The sequence below is a fragment of the Anabas testudineus genome, chromosome 14, assembly GCF_900324465.2.
Source record: "Anabas testudineus chromosome 14, fAnaTes1.2, whole genome shotgun sequence".
NCBI classification, from domain to species: domain Eukaryota; kingdom Metazoa; phylum Chordata; class Actinopteri; order Anabantiformes; family Anabantidae; genus Anabas; species Anabas testudineus.
In genome coordinates, this window is record NC_046623.1 from 9,036,645 (window position 1) to 9,059,518 (window position 22,874).

General features: G+C 40.0%; 4 protein-coding genes across 5 annotated transcripts; all 4 read right to left on the reverse strand.

The window, feature by feature from the left end:
- Positions 1–80: 80 nt before the first annotated feature.
- On the reverse strand, positions 81–9,200 carry LOC113169853 (zinc finger Y-chromosomal protein 1). 2 transcript variants are annotated; one of them, XM_026371594.1, is made up of 8 exons: positions 8,662–9,200; positions 6,797–6,893; positions 6,221–6,535; positions 4,843–4,992; positions 4,432–4,560; positions 4,215–4,349; positions 3,900–4,043; positions 81–2,984 (listed from the first exon to the last, which is right to left on the reverse strand). In XM_026371594.1, the coding sequence occupies exons 2-8, from the start codon at positions 6,861–6,863 to the stop codon at positions 1,684–1,686; spliced, it is 2,241 nt and encodes a 746-aa protein (XP_026227379.1). In that variant the 5' UTR covers positions 6,864–6,893; positions 8,662–9,200; the 3' UTR covers positions 81–1,683. The 2 variants fall into 2 exon arrangements, with proteins under 2 accessions (XP_026227379.1, XP_026227380.1); XM_026371595.1 differs by lacking the exon at positions 4,215–4,349 and having other exon boundaries at positions 8,662–9,195.
- Positions 9,201–9,504: 304 nt separating this feature from the next.
- Positions 9,505–11,282, reverse strand: LOC113170089 (diamine acetyltransferase 1-like). The gene is made up of 6 exons (XM_026371989.1): positions 11,081–11,282; positions 10,901–10,952; positions 10,707–10,787; positions 10,517–10,618; positions 10,336–10,376; positions 9,505–10,232 (listed from the first exon to the last, which is right to left on the reverse strand). The coding sequence occupies exons 1-6, from the start codon at positions 11,144–11,146 to the stop codon at positions 10,065–10,067; spliced, it is 510 nt and encodes a 169-aa protein (XP_026227774.1). The 5' UTR covers positions 11,147–11,282; the 3' UTR covers positions 9,505–10,064.
- Positions 11,283–12,373: 1,091 nt separating this feature from the next.
- Positions 12,374–14,876, reverse strand: prdx4 (peroxiredoxin 4). The gene is made up of 7 exons (XM_026370994.1): positions 14,573–14,876; positions 13,784–13,901; positions 13,556–13,672; positions 13,315–13,437; positions 12,906–13,036; positions 12,792–12,826; positions 12,374–12,501 (listed from the first exon to the last, which is right to left on the reverse strand). Exons 1-7 carry the CDS (start codon positions 14,781–14,783, stop codon positions 12,451–12,453), a joined length of 786 nt encoding a protein of 261 aa, XP_026226779.1. The 5' UTR covers positions 14,784–14,876; the 3' UTR covers positions 12,374–12,450.
- An 890-nt stretch (positions 14,877–15,766) lies between these two features.
- On the reverse strand, positions 15,767–22,243 carry pdha1a (pyruvate dehydrogenase E1 subunit alpha 1a). Its single transcript, XM_026370993.1, has 11 exons — positions 22,109–22,243; positions 20,979–21,047; positions 20,710–20,883; positions 20,299–20,425; positions 20,117–20,208; positions 19,536–19,628; positions 18,944–19,099; positions 18,610–18,681; positions 18,456–18,523; positions 17,793–17,901; positions 15,767–17,569 (listed from the first exon to the last, which is right to left on the reverse strand). The coding sequence occupies exons 1-11, from the start codon at positions 22,154–22,156 to the stop codon at positions 17,405–17,407; spliced, it is 1,173 nt and encodes a 390-aa protein (XP_026226778.1). The 5' UTR covers positions 22,157–22,243; the 3' UTR covers positions 15,767–17,404.
- Between the last annotated feature and the right edge of the window lie 631 nt (positions 22,244–22,874).

Consider the following 22,874-nt stretch of genomic DNA (forward strand, 5'->3'; position numbering starts at 1 on the left):
TTTAAATGAGAAAATAAATTCAATATGTTTATCAGACAGGTGATGTCTGCAGAAACCAACTTCGACCAAACCCAAAGGGCTAAAATACTTCGCTTTTATTACCTTTTGTAACAAATACATTGAAGTACATCCATAACAACACAGTTCAGATTTCCTTTTTATCAAGTGTTTACATCTACACGCTTTGTACAGATTTGTATACAAAACAATAATTTACGTCCCATAGAAGTCTAGTTACACTTAACTATACAACGACATGTAAATGAAATAAATATAAAAACAGAAATAATCACAGGTGATAACAACAATGTAAAAAGCCATAGTACAAGTACACCACCAGCGCCTGTGATCTGAAGGTTGCATCTAAAAAGATATACATTTTCCCTTTCTACTGGCAAAAGTACATCTGTGTTGGCAAAAACTGTTCAGTTCATAGTTTTATTACAGAAGCACCAGATATATACACTGTACGATTCCCCATTCAGGATAGACTGTTATACTTGGACACTGATGTGAACTTTTAATATAGCCCAGCCTAACAGCATCAGTATCATACTGATTCTTGTACATTATACTCTACTATGTAATTTAACATGCCAATTTATATGAAAAACAAGTTTGTTCATTAAGAAATCATAATCACGAACTGCTTATCAACAGTAAGGATGTTGGATTTTTGAATGTTTCCACGAAAAGCAGCCTTTTCTAATTAATGGGGTTTTACTCTCCAGGGAGAAGTAATGGATTAAAAATACTATTAGTCAGGGCTCCATCTCTACTGCTTTGGGCACTTGGTCTGAAAAAAAAAAAAATCAAATAGTACACTTGCTGACTTGAAACAGAAATATCAAACAAGTATGTGATGATCAAGTGATTGGGTAATGATCGCACTGCGATACAGGTGCATAAGTGTAATTTTATTCACTACCATGACACGTCCACTACTTCACTGTGTATTTTGCGTTAATTCAATGATTGTAAACCTCTGTCGATGAGGCTAAGGGTGATTCTCTGTGTGCTATTAACACAACAAAAAGCACTGTGTTAGAGAGGTGGGTTCAGAGCACCAGGAAGCACATCAGATGTTTTTTTAAAACAAACAAACAAAAAAAAAAAAATCACTCACTCTCCATTTTCTCTCTCGTTCACCACATCCATACAACTTGATTACTGCATTTATCATGATCTTTACCAAGATGGCAAGTGCTACTGGGAACAGGTTGCTAATCCATACTGCTTTGTTTACTACATTTTAACAAAATTATGCAAATGTTTTGCAAATTACAGTTCAGTTTTGAGACAAATAATTAGGACCACTGTGATTGATAACTCAATGCTGCCTGCAAAATCAAAAATGTGTATCTACAAAGAGACATCTGCACAATCTGCCATGCACACTGTTGCCAGCAAGGGACATGCAGTTAAAAGTGCAAGTCTACGTAGGGGTTCTGTTGCTAATTCTGACGGAGCATTAATGTTATGTACATGTGTATACATTTCTGAACAAACATTAGGCTGAAGATCAAACAAGAGCAAAAACAACTGAATGGACTAAGTGCGGCACACACACACATCACATCATTTCAATGTGAATGGTGTTGTGCTGAGGGTGCAGTAATTGGGGTGTGACTGGTTGCTTAAACATTGTTCTCTTTTGTGGCACAGTATTTGGCTCTGTCAGAGTCACTCTGTCTGCACTACGTCCTTGTGGTGGCGCATGATATGCTGGTTCTTCTCAGACGGTCGTCGGAAGCCTTTCGAACAGATCTCGCAGCGGTGTGGATAGTCTTTTGTGTGAATGGAAATCACATGTCGCTTGAAACCCGAAGCATCTCCGGTGCTGTAGTCACAGTACTGGCACTGGTAAATTCTCCTCTCTTTTTGTCCTTTGCCAATAACTACGGTAACGCTGCTGGCTAGGCTGGCTGCGCTGACTCTAGCAGGTGGTCCCGAGCTGCTGGAGCCACTAGCTGCAGACTTTTTAGGTGTCGCAACAGGAGTGTGTGTCTCTGTCCTCTTAGACTCACTCTTTTCAGGAGAGGCCTGTTGCTCTTTCGTGTGGACAGACAAGATATGGCGACTGAGAACAAAAGGGTCTGCAATTTTAAAGTTGCAGTGCCGGCACTGATGGAGTTTCTTAGTGCGATGAGATACCGAGTGCTTCTTGAGTTCAGATGGCCGGTGGAAGCCTTTTCCACAGACAGCACATTTGTGTGGATAGTCCTTGGTATGAACAGATATGATATGGCGTTTCAGGTCACTGGAGTTGGAACTTTTATGATCACAGTGGGCACAATGGTGGGTCTTATTCTCCTCATGTGTTAGTCCGTGCTGCATTAACTCTTCCTCCTCTGCAAATGTCTGGAAACAGCGCTCACATTTGTATGGCATTTCTTTGCTATGCTTAGTCTTGATGTGCGTCTTGAGATTAGATGAATCAGCCGACTTATAGTCGCAATACAGACAGGAGTAAGGCTTCTCACCAGTGTGTGTACGCATGTGTTTCTTCAACTCTGAAGGATGACGGAAACCTTTTCCACATTCCACACAGATGTGGGGGAAGCTCTTACTGTGAACAGCCAACAAGTGCCGATTGAGCAGTCCTTGCTCGGCCGTTTCATAGTCACAAAACTTGCATTTATGCATCTTGGTGGGCGGTTGAGGCGGCTGGCTCTTGGGCTCTCTGTGGTGGTGCTGCAGTCTGTGAGTGAACAGCGCCGCCTGCTGGTGAAACTCCTTGCCACACATTTCACACTCAAAAGGGGCCTTGCTGCTTAAAGCATGCACCTCCATGTGGTTGTGGAGGCTCGCTTTCTTGTTGGTGGTGAAGTCGCAGTCTGTACATTGGTACTTTTTCCTAGTCAGAACGTCTTGGTGATGATTCTTAGTGTGACGTTTAAGGAATCCTCGTGACTTGAACTTTTTGCCACAAAGCATGCAGGGATAAACTGTCAGAGGCTGCCCATATGGACCAATTATGATGGCTGGAGAGAAGAAAAGAAGAAGGAGGAAATGACAACAGGCCCAATTTGTAAAATGCTGCAACAGGCCCAATTTGCAAATTTAAAATAATACAAATTGGTTATGCACACATAACCAATTTGAAAGTTCTAACGCAATGCTCAAAAATGTGATCAGATCTTCTGGAACAAGGAAATGTGTACAACTGCAAAACAAGTAAATAATAAAAATAAATAAACACATAAGAATGATTTATTAGAGCAAAGCAGTGCAAAACAAGACAAGATTTTGAGGTTTTCAGTGTTGGAAAAAGAGCAAACTTCTTTTACTTGAACCTTAAAAATTGTTTAATAAACATTTACCCAAGTTCTGGTTTTGTGATTAACTTATTCAGAATTCTTTTCTCAATTATGATACTATGGTGGTTTTGAAAACGTTTTTGTTCTTTTGCTTCACCTTATACCGGATGAAAAATGAAAGAATCTTTTTGGAGGCTAACACATAGGTAAATGATAAACAACTAGTGCTGAGGTGCAATGCACAGCAGATTTCTCTACAGTACAGGTATTACCAAAGAAGAAGGAAAAAAATAAACAGCTGATAAGCCTGAGCAAAGGACAGAAGCTAGAGAGTTTAACTGCTGCCACAAAAGAGAGAGGGCTGGACATAAAAAGGTTATTGAAACCCATTCTTGCTGACAGATGACTAGATAATAAAATTATTACTGTGTACACTATGCACACTGAGCTCTGATTAAATGTAGTGTCAATTTATTATTGATATTTAAAAGATTTTGATCATTAAGGCATCCTTTGTTGTACTGCTGAGCATTGCACAGTTTCACTGTATCAGTCCTCTTTACAGTGTGAAATAGGAAAGAGCATTTACATCCAAAACTGGCCTGAGGAAGATTTCCATATCCTTTGTGTTGACCTTACCTGTCTGGACCTGTCGAGGCTCCGACCGTCTCTTACTCTTGGTGCGTTGTCTATTGATTTCATCAACCCCATCTGATTCATCAATGTGTAGCAATGCACTGGCTGCACCGTTGCGGTTTTCACAACTCTCACTGTCCTCTGCACCTGTGTGAGCAACAGAACATATTTAACACAAAAAGAAAAAGGAAAGAAAAGAAAAAAGAAAAAGAAAAAAAAAAACATCTGTAAAACTTAAACCAAGACACTCTGAGACGTGGTTGATGCACAGGCTTCCAGTTTTGTTTTAAAAGCAATTTAATAGACAGGGGTGCTGACCATAAGCAGCTGCCCAGGCCACAGGCATGAAGTCCTTGCTTAGAGACACGCTGTCATACGAGCGGTCGTGAGTTACTGGCTCTTCACCTCCTACCACCACCTCCATATATACCTCATCAGTCACCTTGGACCCACCTGTAGATGAGCCCAACATGTACAAAACCAAACAACGACGTTTACTCTTGTAACTGTCATCCCCACTCATTAGAAGACTTACCATGGTTTCCTTGATTGTGATGAGAATCCCCGACAGACATGTATACCATCTTCTCTCTGAGTGTTTGGCCTGAAGACTCATTTAATGCCACACTCTCTGTGTCTCCATCGCTGATGTCAACTGATTCTCCTGCATATTAAAAATATATTTTAGACACTCCCAATTTTGGGCAATAACTGGGAAACTGAGACAACTTTTTCAAGAACAGAAAACCTTACATTTGGCCACTAACCTCATAAAGATTCTCTAATGTCAAATACAATTTACCATTTTGGGAAAAATATTATGCGTAAACAAGAACTATTCTCTTATTTGATGCAACAGGGATACTGTGTGGCAACCACTAGCACTCAGAAATAATGAAGGATTAAATTATCGCCTAACAGATGTAGACAGTTAACTGCTCCTCACCCATGTCATCCTCGCCAGAATCAGCCTTGAAGATGTACACCTTTATCACCTCCTGCCCATCCTCATCCTTCTCCACTTCTTGGTCCTCTACAGCTCCCTCCACTGTTACCTCAGTTCCATCCTCAGACACCATTTTACCTGCTTCATCCACTAGCGAGAGGGATAAACACAAAATATCATATTATTAAAAGACATTCAGATGTGCTGGTTTTACTACTCATGAGCTGCAATGGTAATTGTTTGATTAATACTGTATCTCGACTGTTGTCGAGCAGGTATAACACTGGGTGAGGGGGGACCACTAGCAATTGCTTAAGTCTGAGAATGTGAAATCCTGCATTTGCAGTACATGCTGCTCTGCCTCTTGTCACACTTTAAATAGCCAAAATATCTCCACAGTACCACATTTCTTTCAGACCTTTCTATTTAACAGTCTCATCTTTAGAGACTTGGGCTGTGTTCAGTGGCGTGCCGTCTTTGTTAACGTTGTTGCTCAACTTTTTGAGCCACAAACTGTTGTCATGTTAGGAATCGAACCACCAACTGCCCTACTAAATGACCACTACCGCACCTAAACTATTAAAGCATCAATAGCTAAAGATAATTTCAGAGCACTACTGAAAGAATGACCCTATCTACACTTATGTTATAAAATGTATCTTTGCCTAAGTACAAGTGTAAACAAACACCAAAACAAACCACTTGAGCATCAGATAACAAGTGTTTTTTGGGATGCATTTGTCCACATATATGTTGTTGTAGTAGTAGTAGTACACACTACTAATGCACCCTGGTGAATCCCAACAATGACGTTACAAAACCCGTCATCAATGCAGGTCACATGATGCCACATATTTACAATTAGCTACATGTATGTGTCTTAGTTGACCCCATTACATTTTGTAATACATCTTTATTGTCTACATTCATGCTGCAGGGCTGGCCTCCCTCCAGTCCAGGAGGAGGTGATAATGCACCTATTAGCTGATTTTCTACCACCAAAAATAACAGAAGAATACCTTCTGCACTGTTCCAGTTTAGTTCCAACAGTACAGATATTTAAACTTAGCACAATTTTAACATATTACCTAAAATAATAAAGGAATTTGCTAATTGCAGTATAATTTTTCATTAAGACATAGGAAACAAACCATGTATCTGGCTACAATGAGTCTCAAACTACCTCCAAACATGGTCTGACAAACATTGTATTAGAAACACATGCTGTGAATGCTTTTGCACTTTTTTTTTTCTAGAGGATCTTATCCACATAAAGTGAAGGCAAATGTCTGAGCACACATTTGGTCCTAGGTATGCTTTTCAGGAAAGCAATGGCACATTTAAACGCAATGCTAATAGTGCAGAGTAGAAAACTTACAGGATATCATAAGGTAATCTCCACAGCCATCTTGGTCGTCCTCCTGCTGCTCTGGGTCCAGCCCATCTTCAGGGATGTCTCCCATGGCAACGCCTTCCTCTTCACCATCCAGAGCCATCACGCAGGTTTCTACAGCAACATCTTCATCTTCATCGCAGTGTACATACTCAGACACCACATCCTCAACAGCATCCTGGATGACTAGCTCGTCTGGTGCAAACCTGTGAACCGCCATGCCTTCCCCTTCGCCTTCTGACACCAACACTGTCTCTTGAAGCTCCACAACAAACTCTTGCCCGCCGGCACAACCCTCATCTGAAAGAAGCAGGATTTCCCAGTTAACCAGCAACAGTTTATTGTGTATGAGTGTTTTATAATACTATTACTTTTTAACTACTCATATAATAAAACCATACAAACATCTTTACTCATTGGAATCAGTTATTTAAAAAATGTTATCCGGCTAACCAAGGAATCCTGCTTTCTGAAATTCCCTAGCACTACCATATTTACCAAAACATTTTGTAAATTAAAAAACAAACAAAAAAACACATGAATATAAACATGGCTAATTACCCGATCCGTGTAATATTATTTTAGGCTCTTCTGAATGTATTGCAAGCCTGGTGACATCCTCATCCATTGTCCTCGCACTGCATTTGTTAATGGAAAGCTGAAAGCAAACGATACAAATCTTAGATCTTCGACGACAAAAATCACTGGAAACTGTCAAACAAAAAAAATTATTAGATTACTGTTATTATCATTGTGTTACTCATAACATAACCACACATCACTGGATATAAGTTCAGTAACTATCATGTATAACAGTCTGTTTCTCACACAATGTAGTGATTGCATGATACTGAGCTAAATATAATATATTTTAATGTGATCCACATGACGGAAAAACCACTGGCTTGGTGTCAAACAACCACTGCAATCTGAGCATTGTTGTCATTTTGTGGTAATATTATATGCACTGTTTCTTGGGACACTTTTTAAACAAATAGAGGTAGAAACAAAACATGAATTAATTTTTGGTGCCGACCAAAATGGGACAAACTCAATAGTACCAAGTACTGAAAACTTCCCAGCACCAAAAGCTGCCATAAAAGGCTTAATTAGTAATGCTTACTACTCTGCACTACTCTTTGCTAATGTCAGTTATCTTACACTTGAAACCATACTATATTCTCTATTTTATGTATCCTTGTGTGCAATGTTTAAGCTGCTGCTGAACAGTTTTTCTGTAGAGAACTTCATTTGTTTTGACATTTTATCCCCACATATTTAGTGGATTTTTTTTAAAGGGAAACACAAAAATCAAAAAATAAATAAGGAAGCTTATTTTTCAAGTGTTACTGTGTCTGATAAAATAACAATGAAATCCTTATTGACTTGACCTAAACAAATACCTAAACAATCCTACAGCCCAAGTAACTACCTTTATTAGTGAGAGGTGATATAATGTGCAGCAAATATGTTTCTGTCTCTCTCTCTCTCTCTCACACACTCACACACACACACACACAGAGGGGATGCAGAGATGTAAACAGTGATGTGGACGATGCAGCCGGGGTGCCATTTAATTTACACTGAACGTACCATCCCCCACCCTCCAGGTGGAATAAGATGACAACGGTGTGTGGATATGTGGCGCACAACACACAGCATTACTGAGATGAAAAATGCCACCAACACATGAAAACCCACTCTGCTGATCTATTAGCGTCTCCTTCGTGCAGCTCTACACACTGTGTAAAAACCGCTGAGGTGATTAACAACAGTATCTTCCACCACTGGAGCAGCGTTAGCACTGATTGCACACGCAAAGTCCCGACTGTCACAGCCAACACATAGATTTAGGAACAACTGACTGCACCCGCATTCATGCAGTAAGATTAAAAACCTACTAAATGGATAATCGTGTTTGTGATAGGCATGCACTACTCTATAGTAAGCAGCTAACCCTGCAGGAGGAGGGCTAAACACACACTCCTTTTCCACAACCGATTTTCATCACGCCAGCGTCCGCCATTTTGTTAGCTTGATGTCTGGACGAATGCTAATTTTAATAATTACCGAAAACAGTCCTCAGTGATGAGATAATGTTACCTCTGCTTCGGCTATTGTCCACACTGCACACCAGCTTTTACAATCGATTAGAAATGACGTTAGCTAACGACAACAGGAGAATACAAAACCCTTATTATATCAGCAAGTCGCTAGCTAACCGGATAGGCCTGAATTACCTATTACGGCCTCTATTGAGGCCCGGGCCCGAGAAGAAAAGGCCCAACCCTTTGCGGCCTCTCGGCGGTATAAAGAAATAAATTAAAAAATACCACATGCATGCAAAAACAACAACGCACGAACACGCACAGATGCAAACGCGGGCCCGCACACGGGCGGCTCAGGAGCAATAATAGCCAGCATACCAGATTCGAGCTGCAGGGATGGCCTGTGTCCGCTCGTCGGCTTCCAGGCCGCCTGGTTCCCCCAGACTCGGGCAGGATCCAGTCGGGAATTTTGTGTTATTTGGGCGGGCCGGAGAGGAGCAGAGAAGGAGGGGTTAGGGGGTTGTTTCTGGAGCTCCGCTGAAAGCAAAGCAGGACGTCTGGAGCCAGATCTTGTCGAGCTACAGCCCCCCGCTCCTCCAGCTCCGAGGCCGCCGTCAGCACGACACGTCACAGCCCGAGAGCGGCAGGAAAATGCGGAAGGGTCGTGGTGGAAATCGCACCGGCAGACAGCAAACAGGCCATAATCTGGAGAGCACCGCTCAAACGTGCACTGCAGCGTTCATTCTCAGTCATTCGAGCCCTGAGGTTGAGGAAACTAGGAAGAGGCTGAGGACTGCTTCACTTCCCCATGCAGCGGTGAGGTGGTCAGTAAAAAAGGTGATTAAACTATGACCTGCACGCAGGGAGTAGCCAACATTTAAACACACCGCCGACCAGCTCACCGAGCTCCCAGCTTCATCCTCCCAGAGATTTCAACCAGTTTCTCCGCAGCAGAAACTGCTTTGCTTTTATTTGATCGTCTCCCCAATGCTGGGCAACAACAAACAATGGCTTTTTAATTATTATTACTGAAATGTCTGTATATCAAACACAAAATGCAAAGATAAAGCTGGTAGATCTACACTCTCTCTCTATATTTACATATATATATAAATATATATATATATTTATAATGTAAATACTACACTCAGTATTTCATTAACTTCATAGAAACTTTCATATTCATTTTTAATATATACATTTTTATTTAACCCTGTTTACCTGACAGTTTGTTAGCAAATTCTTATATTACACACAAAGTAGTCAAGTCACATATATCTTATATTAAACTAGCATTAGGTTTATTTAAAATAGTTCCAGTTCAAATCCTTCCTCCATTAGAGTGTATCAGTAATAATAGTCCAATATTAAAATTGACAAGGACTAATCTAGACTATAATGAATACTTGTAAGACTCCAAGTACATTGTGCTGATAATAAGCTACTTCTTTTTTCTTAGTAATGCAGCATTTTGAAAACAGCAATTTCTACAATTTGGCCCTGCAGTTTTACTCAAAGGATGGAGTCCTTCTATTCAATGAGGAGTCACTTGTTGTTGTAATTATATTTGATTTATTTCTGTACTCTTCAATACTCTTGAATTTAGACGTTTTAGTGTAATAACAGTAAAGCTATGAATACAAAATAAAAATACCCATGTAAAAAATAACTGATCACCAAAATGTTAGATTAATTAAATGAAAAGAAAAATTTTATTATCACTGGTAACAGTTGGCTGATAAGTAAGTATTTATTGTCAACAGTCAGTACAACTCAGTGAATTAAGCGGCAGTCATTTTCATCAGCTCCTTTTTTCCAATCTCAAAAAGACGCCAGCCCTCCTTAGAGGAGAGATCTGCTGCTCCTCTCCGCTTGTAGAACTCGATAGAGTTAGTGTTGTTTTCTGCTACGATGAAATGCATGCTGCTACAGCGGGTCTTCATGGCCACCTAGGGGAAGAAATAACAAATCATCAAGTCACCGTCACAAGGACTAATTAAAGTATTGAATACTGTACAAATAAAGTCGAATCTGTCACAGTGGTAACCATACCTCACTCAAAACCTTGAGGATCTGTGAACCGATGCCAAGACCTGTTAAAAGATACAAAGTTCAACCTGTTAGATCTTGACAATGTACATATAAATACTTCTCCATGATGTAAACCCCTTTTGTCTGTAACTTATTAACCTGCACCATCACCATATAACAGCACTTCACACACATATCTTACCACGAAACTCCTGCATGACAAAGAAGTCCTCCAAGTAGAGGAGCTTTCCAATCCAAGGGTCATATGTGAAGTAGTACATGGCAAAGGCAACCACAGTGTAGCCTATAGAAGAAAGCACGATGAGTTAGAGGTTTAATTTAAAGGGAAGGAGAGGAATATGACCATGAAACCTTTTTGAGAACTGTTTCACCTTCTGAGCTCTGATCTTTTGGGACTTCAGCAACCAAGCAGTGGTAGAAGGGATGATCCCCAAAGCCATCTTCAAGTAGATCTACAAGTGGGACATTGAATGTTGGAGAACATACAACAATTAAAAATATTTTTTTTGCAAATTCCAAATATATATATGTATAAAGCATATAATTGCAGGATTAAGTGAAGCACCTTTCTCGGTCAGCCTGACCTTCTCCTCCATGTCTTCATACTTGGCAAGTTCCTAAAAAGACAAATAATAACAAAGTATGCTTTAAACCACAACAAGAACTACATATAGAAGAACAGAAATAATACATGTGTCATCAAACTGTCCAAACTTGGAAAAACAGACTTCCACATTTTGCTTACCTTTATGAGTCGCAGGATATCAGACACATCCTTGGGTTCAGCTGCCCGTAATATAAAACTGGCCATTTTCTCTTTTTTCCTTTTTTTCCTTTGCTTACTAGTCCTCTGAACGTGAATAAAAGCAAAATTTGTTTCTTCATCCGCCCCTCAGGAGTTCACCCCCCCTCTCGACAGTGAATTTAGAACACCAGCATATACAGGAGTGTACCAGCTAAGTGACACAGCAGCTTCACTTCTTGCCCTTTTCTATATTCCTGGAGGAGGCGGACCTGTTCGTAAATCCATCTAAGGACATCCTGTTTCTTTTTCTTCTTCTGATAACTCCTTATCTTTGTGTTGTTCACTTCATTTGAATGTTGTTTGAAAGGTAAACATTAATCCGACCTGGAAAAAACCCAGTGTACATAATGTCTAAAGAGATTAGGAAATCTATGTTATTCATCCTAATACAACATTTAACTCTAAACCAACTGCTGCATTTGCTCTGCAAACACGCAGGCAGTCAAACAATCATTTGCATTAATCAGATGAAGAAAAACAAAGCAATATCTTAATAATCTATTAATGTCCCCATTTAGAATGGTTATGGTATGGTCTTTCCTCCTGTAAAACGTAAACATTGAAAACTAATTTGGACAAGGTTGTGTTGTGGCGACATCTTTTGGTGTAATAATTTGCAGGGAAAGAATTTGTGTTGTGTGTGTTTTGTACTAAAACAGATATTGCAGTGCACTGTTTGGTTACACACTCAAAACCAGAACTCAAAATTTGGCTGCTTTCCACAAGATGTTATTGTCTGCAGACGGTTATAAAACTGCTGACCTTGACAGTCTGGTGTGCTCAGATGATAGCATATCTATTATAGCAGAACTGTGTGGCACTATATTAATATCTAGTTCTCTCATCCCATAAACAGGCCTTATGCTCTTGTGTTTGGCTGACTTGAAATCAATGCCTCTGTATTCAATGTGCAGAAAATACCATGCAATGCCACCTACAGTCTCCCAGTCGTTAGTCAGCTGCTTTCAGTTAATGGTCCCACGTGCAAAACCTCAGCATTAACATGTTGTTTGACACGTTTTACACTGCTAGTACTCCACACAATGGCTGTACATTCTCACAAATTCCAAGCCAACACCTTGTAAATGGTGACAGAAAGTACTGCGACATGCCCGATGATGTTATTATTAGCTCTTGTTTCCATCTTAAACCTCTGCAATCAGTAAACTGAACTAAAACTGCACTTTCATGTTGAGATTCAGTGAGATTAATGTAAACAGACCAGGCAGTGAGCATTTTATGAAAACACATTTTATTTGATCTTTCAGTAAGTGCTGGATTTTACAGACTGAGACAAACGGAAACGCAGGTCAGTTCAGTTTATCAAAATACTTTAGCTTGCCAGAAGGGTCGGGAATGATCTGGGGGAAAGAATCATAAGAATTTCATTAGATAGAAACTAAAACACACAGAGACTAAAACACGCTGTAAACCAGGTTATATCTAATGTAGATCCCTGACAAGACACCAGTCTATTACTTTATGTATCCCAATTACTGCTTAGTTTCCAATACTATAAGATATGACTCTTCTGTGAACATCCATGGATGGTCCCAGTTCAACATTAGTAGTTCTGTCGCAAAAAGCAGCCACAGCTTATTCTGATTTTATTGCACTAGCCAAGTCAGTCATTAGCTCCAATTATACTCACTGTGTCACTGCCTGGTTTCCATCCTGCTGGACACACTGCAAGACAAAACTCCAGTCAGCACATATGCTTCAGTCAGCACTCGTAGGTCATTAAGTTTTAAAAGGCTTCTCTTACCTTCTCCGTGTTTGTCAGTGTACTGGAAGGCCTGCACCAGCCGCAGGGTCTCATCCACAGATCGTCCGACTGGAAGATCGTTCATGGTGATCTGCCTCAAGATGCCTTTGTCGTCGATGATGAAGAGTCCCCTGAGAGAGAGAGAGAGACAGATTCAAGCGGACTTAGTTGTTTACCTATACATGACTGTTAAAATTCCCAGGATGTAATGCTTCATAAAGTTGCGATCATCCACATTACAGAATGAGCTAATGAGTGATTTGTATACATTATAAAGAGTGAAGGGAAGATTGGTCAACTTGTGTGTCACATACCTGCCCCTATAATTTAACATTTATTGTTAAGAGTGCTGTAACAGTGTTATATAAGAATTTATGTTAAGTCCATAAATGTAAATGTGAAATTATACCTTAGTGTGTGTCCTTGGTCCTCCAGGTAGACTCCGTAGTCTTTTGAAATCTGGTGAGTCAGGTCAGACAACAGAGGGATTTTCATTTGTCCAAGTCCACCCTGCTTCCTGGGTGTATTAATCCTGTTTAAGAACATCATTATTCCTCATCAGTTCTGCGAGTTCGGGTTTGTATTGAACCACTGAACCAACCATACAGGCTGATAGCATCTTGTGGGCGTAATGTGGTCAGTGACCTTACCAGGCCAAGTGGGTGAACTGGGAGTCCACCGAGCAGGCGACCACCTCTGTGTTGATGGCACGAAACTCATGCACACGATCACTGAACGCTATGATCTCAGTAGGGCAGACAAACGTGCTGCAAAAGAGGGCAAACAAACACATTTACACAGGAACGCGCTCGGTCAGTCAACAAGCCCAGTGAGACAGATGAAGCGATTGTGTAGCGCGCATCTGAGATGTTACTCACAAGTCCAGGGGATAGAAGAAGAAGACGAGGTATTTGCCTTTGTAGTCTGACAGCTTCAGCTCCTTGAATTCGCCGTTAATGACGGCTGTTCCTTCCCAGTGCGGCGAAGGCTTTGAAACTTAAGACACAACAACAATATATGGTTGCAGAATGCAGGAAGCAGGTTTTTTCATTCTGCCTATAAAAAGTATTAATCTATTTCATGTTCCATGAGCACCATGTGTGAATGTGTTTATTTATCTGAGCTATTTTACTTGCTTCTAAACTTTTTCTTTGGGCATTGTATGCAGTAGTTTGGCAATGTTGCTCTCAATTACAGTAAGTATAAGTAATATAGGCCAATGGTGCACAACAACACAAAATAAGATTCTGCTGCATCAGGAAAGTCTCACACCTGGCTGCCTCTGATAGTTTGTAAGTCTATAATGTTGCAGCTTTTGCTGTCCAACCACCAGGAAACCAGTGATAGTGCTGTGCCAAACACCGTCATGTGTCCAGGGGGCGGAGAGAGGAACACAACCCAGCGAGTTTCATAGACTGACGTGTCCTACAAAAACCATCTGATATGAAGTTAGGCCTAACCTGAGAATTAAACTATAAGACACAGCCAGTCAGATTATCACACAAGCTGCAGACAGACGCTGTCACTTGTGTCCATGCAGCAGGATCAACATGCTGAAGCTGCACCAGCTGCTGCGTAAAATCAGCAGTGGGGAAAGACGAGGACACCACCAGCGCACTTTAAATATGCAAATACCCATTCCCCACGAAGTCACGAGAAAAACTCACTCTTGGCTTTGCTGAGGTGCAGAGAGTGGTCGGACACGGGCACACGGGAAGCCTCTCCAGGATAGACGTGGCCTCCCGCGTAATTGTGGCACTGGGAGTATTTCGCACCGGCGCCCTCATCTGCAGATGCGAGTCTTGTGAGGAACAGCAGAGCCGTGCAAAGCGCACAGAAAAGCTCCCTTTTGACGTAAGTGTGGAATAGAAACTCCATTGTGCCGAGCCTCGGAGAGCACGTAGCCCCTGACTTGACAATGCGTCTCAGCCGTTTGGCAGGATTTGAGGAGCCTTTCCTGCTCTACTTCTTCTTCTTTCAGGTTTTGCAGCAGCTCATTGTTGCATTACTGCCATCTTCTGGAGTTGATTAGCTCTTTCTCCCCATTCACAAGTTCCATGATGCATACAAGCCATGTCCCATCATCTGTGCTTCCTCCAAAATTCATCTATTTACATGTATGAAGGACCATCACTGTGTCTGTGTTTTGATGCGTCAGCTGGTCTGGACACTGTCTTCAAATGTTAAGTTGATTCTCTCTGTTGAATAATTACTTTATTTCTCAGTCCAAGCCTTCATTCGATTAATATGACCTCATGTAACTTCCTCTGAATGAAAACCTGCACTATTATCTGCCTGTGACGGTCAAATGTTTCAGATGCCACATCGCCTTCTGTATCTGCACCACAGAGTAGTTTCAGTCTTCAGTACTGCACTTACGTCACCAGCTACTATAATCCTTTACAAACAAACGGATGGAAATGTAAGTTAAATCACAGGCAATTACTTGAAATGTGTATAAAAAGAAGATCATATTGTATCTTCTCCACTGTCTGCACTTTCAGGGTGCAGCAATGTCCCAAATTAAACTCCTCTTCTCTTTGTCTGGGGGTCTTTTGTCGGGGTTGGGGCCAGGAACCAAATGCAGCCTGTGTCTTCTGTGCAGGAGAGTGTCTCAACTCAGTTGTGTCATATTTTGAAGTTCCACTGTGTAGGTCTACTTTCTGCTATTTCATCTTAAGCTTACTGTACATTCATTTATGTATATCACATCATTGATATTAACAAATTACATTTTTTAATGGCAAATTACACTTGAATTATCAGTAATTAAGTAACACTGACCGCAACTTATCAACGTACTATGTGATAACGTGTCACAGTTTGTCCAGCACCTTCACTTACAAAGACGAGTACGTAAATACAGAACCTTACAGTCTTTTATTGCAATGAATCATTCATTGTTTCCAATATTTCTTTTTACCACGTGCTGCTCTTAATGTAACAGTTTACTACAACATATACTCACACAATAGGCATCTCAGTTGTTTTAAGACAGGCACTGACATTTTAGATTTTTAGATAGATGGCCTCTCTTTTTCATTTTACAGTTAAATGAACAGGGTAGCTTGCTACAAGCAGTACAGGTTGTTTTCATTTTGCTACCAGAGCTGACACTTATAATGTGCTCAGGAACTTGCTCAGGACATTTTTTTTTTTTTTAAATATCCACATATTCTTTAAAATATAAAGTGTTAATGTACCACTGTCAATTTTTATAAAATGCCACAAGACAATCAAGTGGCACATAAATCTGAAGACACATTTATCAGCTCAGCTAGTAACACTTTCAAACATCTCTCTTAGACTTTCTCATTATATTTACACTCACTGTTGGTTAAGCTTTTTAGATGTAAGTGTACATCAGACATGGAATAAGTGAATGTATGAATTCAGAAAGAGCAATCAATGAACATGTGTTCTCACACATCTGATTTTTAGATGCCCATAATCACCTGGTCAGCTTGGAGTGTGACACAAACGACACATTCACTGTCTAAACAATACAACACCTGCCAGGCACATGTTTGGTTTGGCAAGATAAATTTAAATATGTCAAACTTTCCCTTAGCGTTCTTCACTCTTCCTTACATAACATAAGATGAAGATGCTGAGGAGGCAGCAGTCTTTGTAACAAGGGGTTTAACAAAAAGACACAAAGAGATCAACTTAAATTGAATTATTTATCGTGTACACTGGAGTACACCCATGTTTTACAGGTCAGTCTCTTGATAAGAAGAGTGCTGGATGGATTTTTTTTTTTTTTTTAACCTTACCTCAAAAATGACCCAACAAACATCGAACGAGTAAATTTGGAATCAGCTAAATAAATTCACTTGGGCTCAAATTTACAAAACTTTGTGAAATTAAAAATTCAGCATGGTTGCATTAAATTGATCACAGGTATTAATTTAGAACGTTTGGAGCAGAAACATCCCGCATGACATAAAGGTTTGAGTTCACCAATGTCAACAGTGGTGACTTGAACATAAAATGAGCATTCGTAGTTAGCTCATAGTTCATTATTCTTACAAAAATAGAAATAAATATAGAATTTCATGAAAATGCTGCAACATTCAATATACACTTTAAGAGTATTCACCTATATCAGTGTGATTTACATTCTTCTATGGTTTTGTGTTTTCTGTGATCTGAAGCTACAATGATGAGCTGTAATATCTTTTGACTTCTATCTTGTACATGTAGCATCTTCAAAAGTTAAGACTGGGGACTAACGAGACAATTAGAGCAAAAATATTTTATTTTAACACTTTAGTGTGTTTAGTGTTAAAGTTCAGTTCTTAAAGTATATGTGAATACAGTCACTGTTATTAAAATGAACAGCACTGAAAACAAATTTACTTGATGATGCTTTAAGTTCTGGGTCTGAGGCGCTGGTTTATGTTATGTTATATGATGTGTGCGTATCCGTTTGGGGCCCTGTGTGGTAAATATTTTACAGGGTCAATGAGGTGATGAAAAGGAGGGGTGAAAAAGGTTTAGCTAACAGATTTCAGCTTCGACCATGGGTTTGTGCCTCGCACCTCCACTGGTGGATTGTTGTGAAAGATGTGGTTGCACAGTTCTTCCAGTGGCGGCTCGGGATCTGTGGTGGCAAACTGAGCAGCATCTTCAATTTCCTTCCTCACCTCCACATCAATGTCCTACAGACACAAACACAGGCAAGGCAGAGAATTATAGTTCAGTTAGTTCAGCCAAGTTCACAATGGGGGATAAAGTTAAACTGTGCTTCAATGATGCTTTGAAGCTTTGGGTTCATGGGAGTATCATCTCTAACCTCAAAAGAAGACTGCAGCAGAGGTTTCAAGATTTTATCACATGCATATAGTTCAAAAATATATATTTAGGAAATTAAGTATTTGCTACCTTGAGTTCCTCCACACTGGCCATGTTGTTGCTGAGCATGCGGTCTTTCAGCAAAGAGATGGGGTCACTCTTGCTGCGGACCTCCTGGATCTCCTCGCGTGTGCGGTAACTGATAGGGAAGAGATTGGTGCAGGGATGTTGTAGGGATGCACTAATATACGGTAGTCTTTTTCTTTTTTAGCTGACACCAAATCCAAGTACATTTTAATCATTTAAAATTAAAAATTTCCAGCATTGTACTTGTACTTTTACTAAGTCACATTAATATGAAGTTTATGACACAAAACCATAATTATCAACCTAATAGATTTTTATGTATTAGAAGGAATTTTGTTTTATTTTTGGTGCCTTTACATTTCTCAACAAAACTGAGAAATTTCACCAGTAATCAATGTCAGTCTGGCAGTAATCTACCAAAGCCAATACCAATAATAGCTTGTATGTTTCCAGTCAATCCTACGCTGTGATCAGGGCAAGGGTAAGGCCACTACAGCGGGAAGGAGAGTACATGAATACTAATGTGGGACAGTGGCAAAAGCAAGGTAGAACAACACAGTGAGGGTTAGCTTTCAAGATAACCAAGAGATAGTAATGGCAATCAGTTACAGCAGAGGTTTACGTGGTAACTTAAAAATCAAATGTAAAAATCCTGTCACCATTTACCTGATTCCAGGATCACTCATACTGTGGCCATGGTAGCGGTAGGTCTGAAGTTCCATGAGAATTGGACCCTGATCATAAGTAGGACAAAAATTATGTAGTAGGGAAAATAACAAACAAACGTCCTGGCTACTTTAATTCGTCATTGTTAAGTTACCTTTCCAGAACGACAGTGATCAGCTGCAAACCTGGTTGCTTCCCGAACACACAGAACATCCATCCCATCCACCTGGGCACAAAAACATTATCCATAATTTTACCGAATGACTGTGTGTCCCTTTACATGAAAATAATGACAGAAGTTTTAACTAAACTCATCAAATGTGATAAACTCACATGTTAAGTATTCAGAAGATGCTGAATTTTAAAATGCTATTCGGAACATATTATATTGCATTGATGGGGCAGTTGTTTGAAAGCAATATTACATGGGAAAATACAGGAATAACAAATTCTGTTGCACAGTTGGTTTTTAGAAATCAGAACAGTACCCTGAGACCAGGGATGAATTCTCCTCTCTTGAAGTAGTCTGTGCTGGCTGCAGCTCTCTCCACTGATGTGCCCATGCCATACCTGTTGTTCTCACAGATAAAGATGACTGGCAACTTCCAAAGTGCTGCCATATTGTAGGTTTCAAAGATTTGGCCCTGAAAAATACACAGAAGATTTTTTTAAAGGCAAAAAAGTTTGGCTAACATTTGATGTCGATATCCCTTTAATGATTGTTTAAACTGTGTCATATTTTATATTAGTTTAGTTTTATCTAAACATCACCCATTGGAGCTGTATGCAAGAATGCAAATGTCAGAATGCCTTGGATCAGACTTTAACCTATCAGCTCCATGGTACAAAGCTCATGTAATGTCTGTATAAGCTTGTGTGAGAAGAGCAGGTCATTGTACGGACAACTAGTGGGCGTGCTGATGACATCTCAATCATACGACTGCCACAGCTTCAATATGCTGTAAACAAAACACTGCAAATTCTGGCGCATACCTTTTGCACACACCACCTCAGCTAGATTTTGAACTTTTTTAAAACATGCGTTGGTTCATGTAGACACAGCATGATTTCTTATCACACCTGGTTGGCAGCACCGTCACCATAGAGACAGACACACAGCTCGTTGTTGCCCTGAAACTTGCAGGCCAGAGCCACACCAGCACCCAGAGGAACCTGAGGAAAATGTAGAGAGGCCCGAAATTATACATAATATAAGTGCTATAAAAAGCTGTTTCAGGAACTGCACAAAAGAAACCTGGACGCATATCCTTTGTGTAAACAAATCACATTTTTTTTACTATGACAATATTATCATTTACATTATTTGTATGGAGAAATCTGCTACTTACACTACTAGTTACATTCCATGAGTTGATGACAAACAAGGACAATACATTTTAGCTTCTGTTTCTCTTTTATGTACTGTTTCTCGCTGGTTGTAATTTCAAATAGACACATTACCAGTGTAACCTACAGGTGTGACGTTTCCTCGGATGAGTGAGAGGGATGGCACTCACACTGAGATACAGTCTATGTATTTCCATTATATCTCGTCTAATATCGATGTTCAGTTCTTCTTATATAACAGCTTAACAAGGTGACTAAATCAACAGGCAGTTAAAGAGCTTGATTTCAAACTCCCAGCCACAAGAGTAATGTACCTGAGCACCGACAATTCCATTTCCTCCATAGAAGTTTTTACAGTACATATGCATGGAGCCTCCTTTGCCCTTTGCAATACCCCCTCTTCTGCCTGTAAACGAAAAATACACAAGTGAGCAATGTGTGTTAGACTTAATATTGGCTGGAGCTGAGAATTAATAAGTGGATTTGTCAGACTAACCAGTGAGCTCAGCCATGATCTCCTTCACAGTCCCTCCTCTGGTGTAAGTGTAGCCGTGGGCACGATATGCAGTGATCAGGTGATCATTCCGATTAATCGACGCCTCAATTCCAACCGCACAAGCTTCCTGTGAGGAAGAACAAACAGTTGGAAAAGGGGTGGCACATGTGGAAATATTATCTTCAATATCTAAGACAGCAGATCTTCTGAACTAATATTCGTCACTCAGCTTCAGTTCAGTTTCATATGAATGTAAATCTGGTTGTATTTTAAAGCAGGCTTTATTGCCTTTATTTTTTTGCAAGAGCAGCAAACAAAAATTGTCACTCTTACACAGCAATTAAAGTTAAACTTACACCAATATTTTTATATGTATTTTTACTATATAAAAAAAATCATAGTGCACTCAACCTGGCCATCGTATAAGTGGCAAAATCCTCTGATGATCTTCTGCTTATAAAGCTGATCCGCCTTGAGTTCCATACGCCTCATGGTCTGCATGGTGCGGTAGTACTGCAGACCCTCCTCACGGGTCATAACTACCTGAGTGGCTGGGGTCTCATCCAGCTTATGGACATCGCATTTCTAGAGGGAAGGACAACCAATTATAAATCAGACACTACCATGGGCATTAATTTGTTCAGTATAATAATACATCTTTGTATGTGTTTGAAGCTTACTTTTATTTCAAAGGTAGCCTGTGTTGTGAAGTCAGCATATGTACGTGCTGATATGACCACCGCAGCGCCCTACCATGAGAAAGAGAGGGGGGGGGGGACAACAGATAAATCTGTATGACAGTTGAAAATTGTAGGAAAATGACAGTATTTCTGCTGGGTTTTTGGTAAATTGTCAAAATTGATTTGATAGTTGATTCTCACTCTAACATCACATGTACATAGAAGTTTGTTTAATGATGAACAACATACTGTATTATTTAACAGCTATTTCACCATTTCACAGTTGTCAGGATATATTTGGAAATCTGTTCAAACAACTTGAAATACACCGGCTGGACAAACAAAAGTTACACACACTAATATTTCTTGGATCAACTTTTGCCTTGATTACAACATGTGTTCACCGTGGCATCATTTCAGTAGGCTTCCACAATGTCACCACATTTATTTCCATCCAGAGATGCATTAAATTCTTGCCAAGATCCTGTATTGATGATGGGATAGGACTGCTGTGTAAAGTTGTCTACAGCACATCCTAAATATCATCAGTGAGCTTTATGTCTGGACTCTGTGGTGATCAATCTGTGTGTGAAAATGGTCTCATGATCCCTGAAACACTCATTCACAATTTGGTCATTACCTATTTACTTAGTGACATACAGGTGGTGACTTTTTTCACCAGGTAGTGAATGTAATAAAAGTTGTTAAAACTGACATAACCCTGTTGTTTTATGTGAAACATAAATACATCTATCAAAATTCACAAGAACTTGTATTTTTGATAAAATCCCTCTGTTTACCAGATGAGTTGTCCCATTTCCTTAGTCATTAAACAAGTTACTAATGTTACCTGTAACCTTTAATAAAACAGCAAACACTGTCAGAATCCTAATTCCGAGTAAAGCAGAACCACAAACTTAAACCACGTAAAAATAAAGACATGTAAAAAGACTCTGATGACCACAACACTGGAGATTTATATGCAGACAGTGGTGATGTTAGCCAAACAAGCTATCGCTGGCCTGACAAGGTCAGCTCGGCAACGACACTCTTGTTTTGGGCACCGTTATACACTACCAGCAAGAAACACATTATAATACAGTGCTTGGCTTTAGCTTTTGTGTACTTACATTTCTCGAGGCACTCGCTCTCAGTACATTAGAGATATTAGTCAGCATCTTTCCGCAGCTAGCTCACCACCGTCCGGCACCGCACAGCTCCGTCCTTCTGTCAGGCGACGTCCTTCCGCCTCCGCCCACTCTTCTTCTCTGTCTCCAAAAACTGCAGCAACGCGGCTGCTGGCGCCTCTTCTTCTCTGGTTTGTTAGAGACACAACATGCAGGCTGTGAAACACTACAGCTCTGTTCAGTGTTTTGAATTTGGACAGCAGTGCCTTCTTTAAACCATCGGTGTCAGACGTACATGACGTCCCTTTAAATAAAAATAAATAAATAAAACATCATTTTTTTATTATACTGGTCCCCAGACTTATGTTGGGAAAACTTTTATTGTGCACGCGTTTTAATTGTTAGTGCATCATTCTGCATCATGACTGATTGAAAGGATTGAGCACAGTCACAAACCAGTGAGATAATGCTATGTCTATAGTGCAGCCTACACAAGTTGCAGCATTTTCTTTGTCCTGTCATAATAAAAAAACCAAAAACAATAAAAATAAATAGAAATGGCATGACTTTTTTTTTTTTTTTTTTACTTGAGGTCAGCTTCAATATCTAATTCCACGCACTGCTCCACAGACTGTCATTGAGTCCGACTCGGGTAAATTTAGTTATGGACCTCGCTGTGCTGTGCGCAGAGAGGAACTCCACCATTTACCGACGTGTTAATATCCTGTGCATCCGGGCGGGCTTACGCTGCGACGCACGGTGTGGTCGG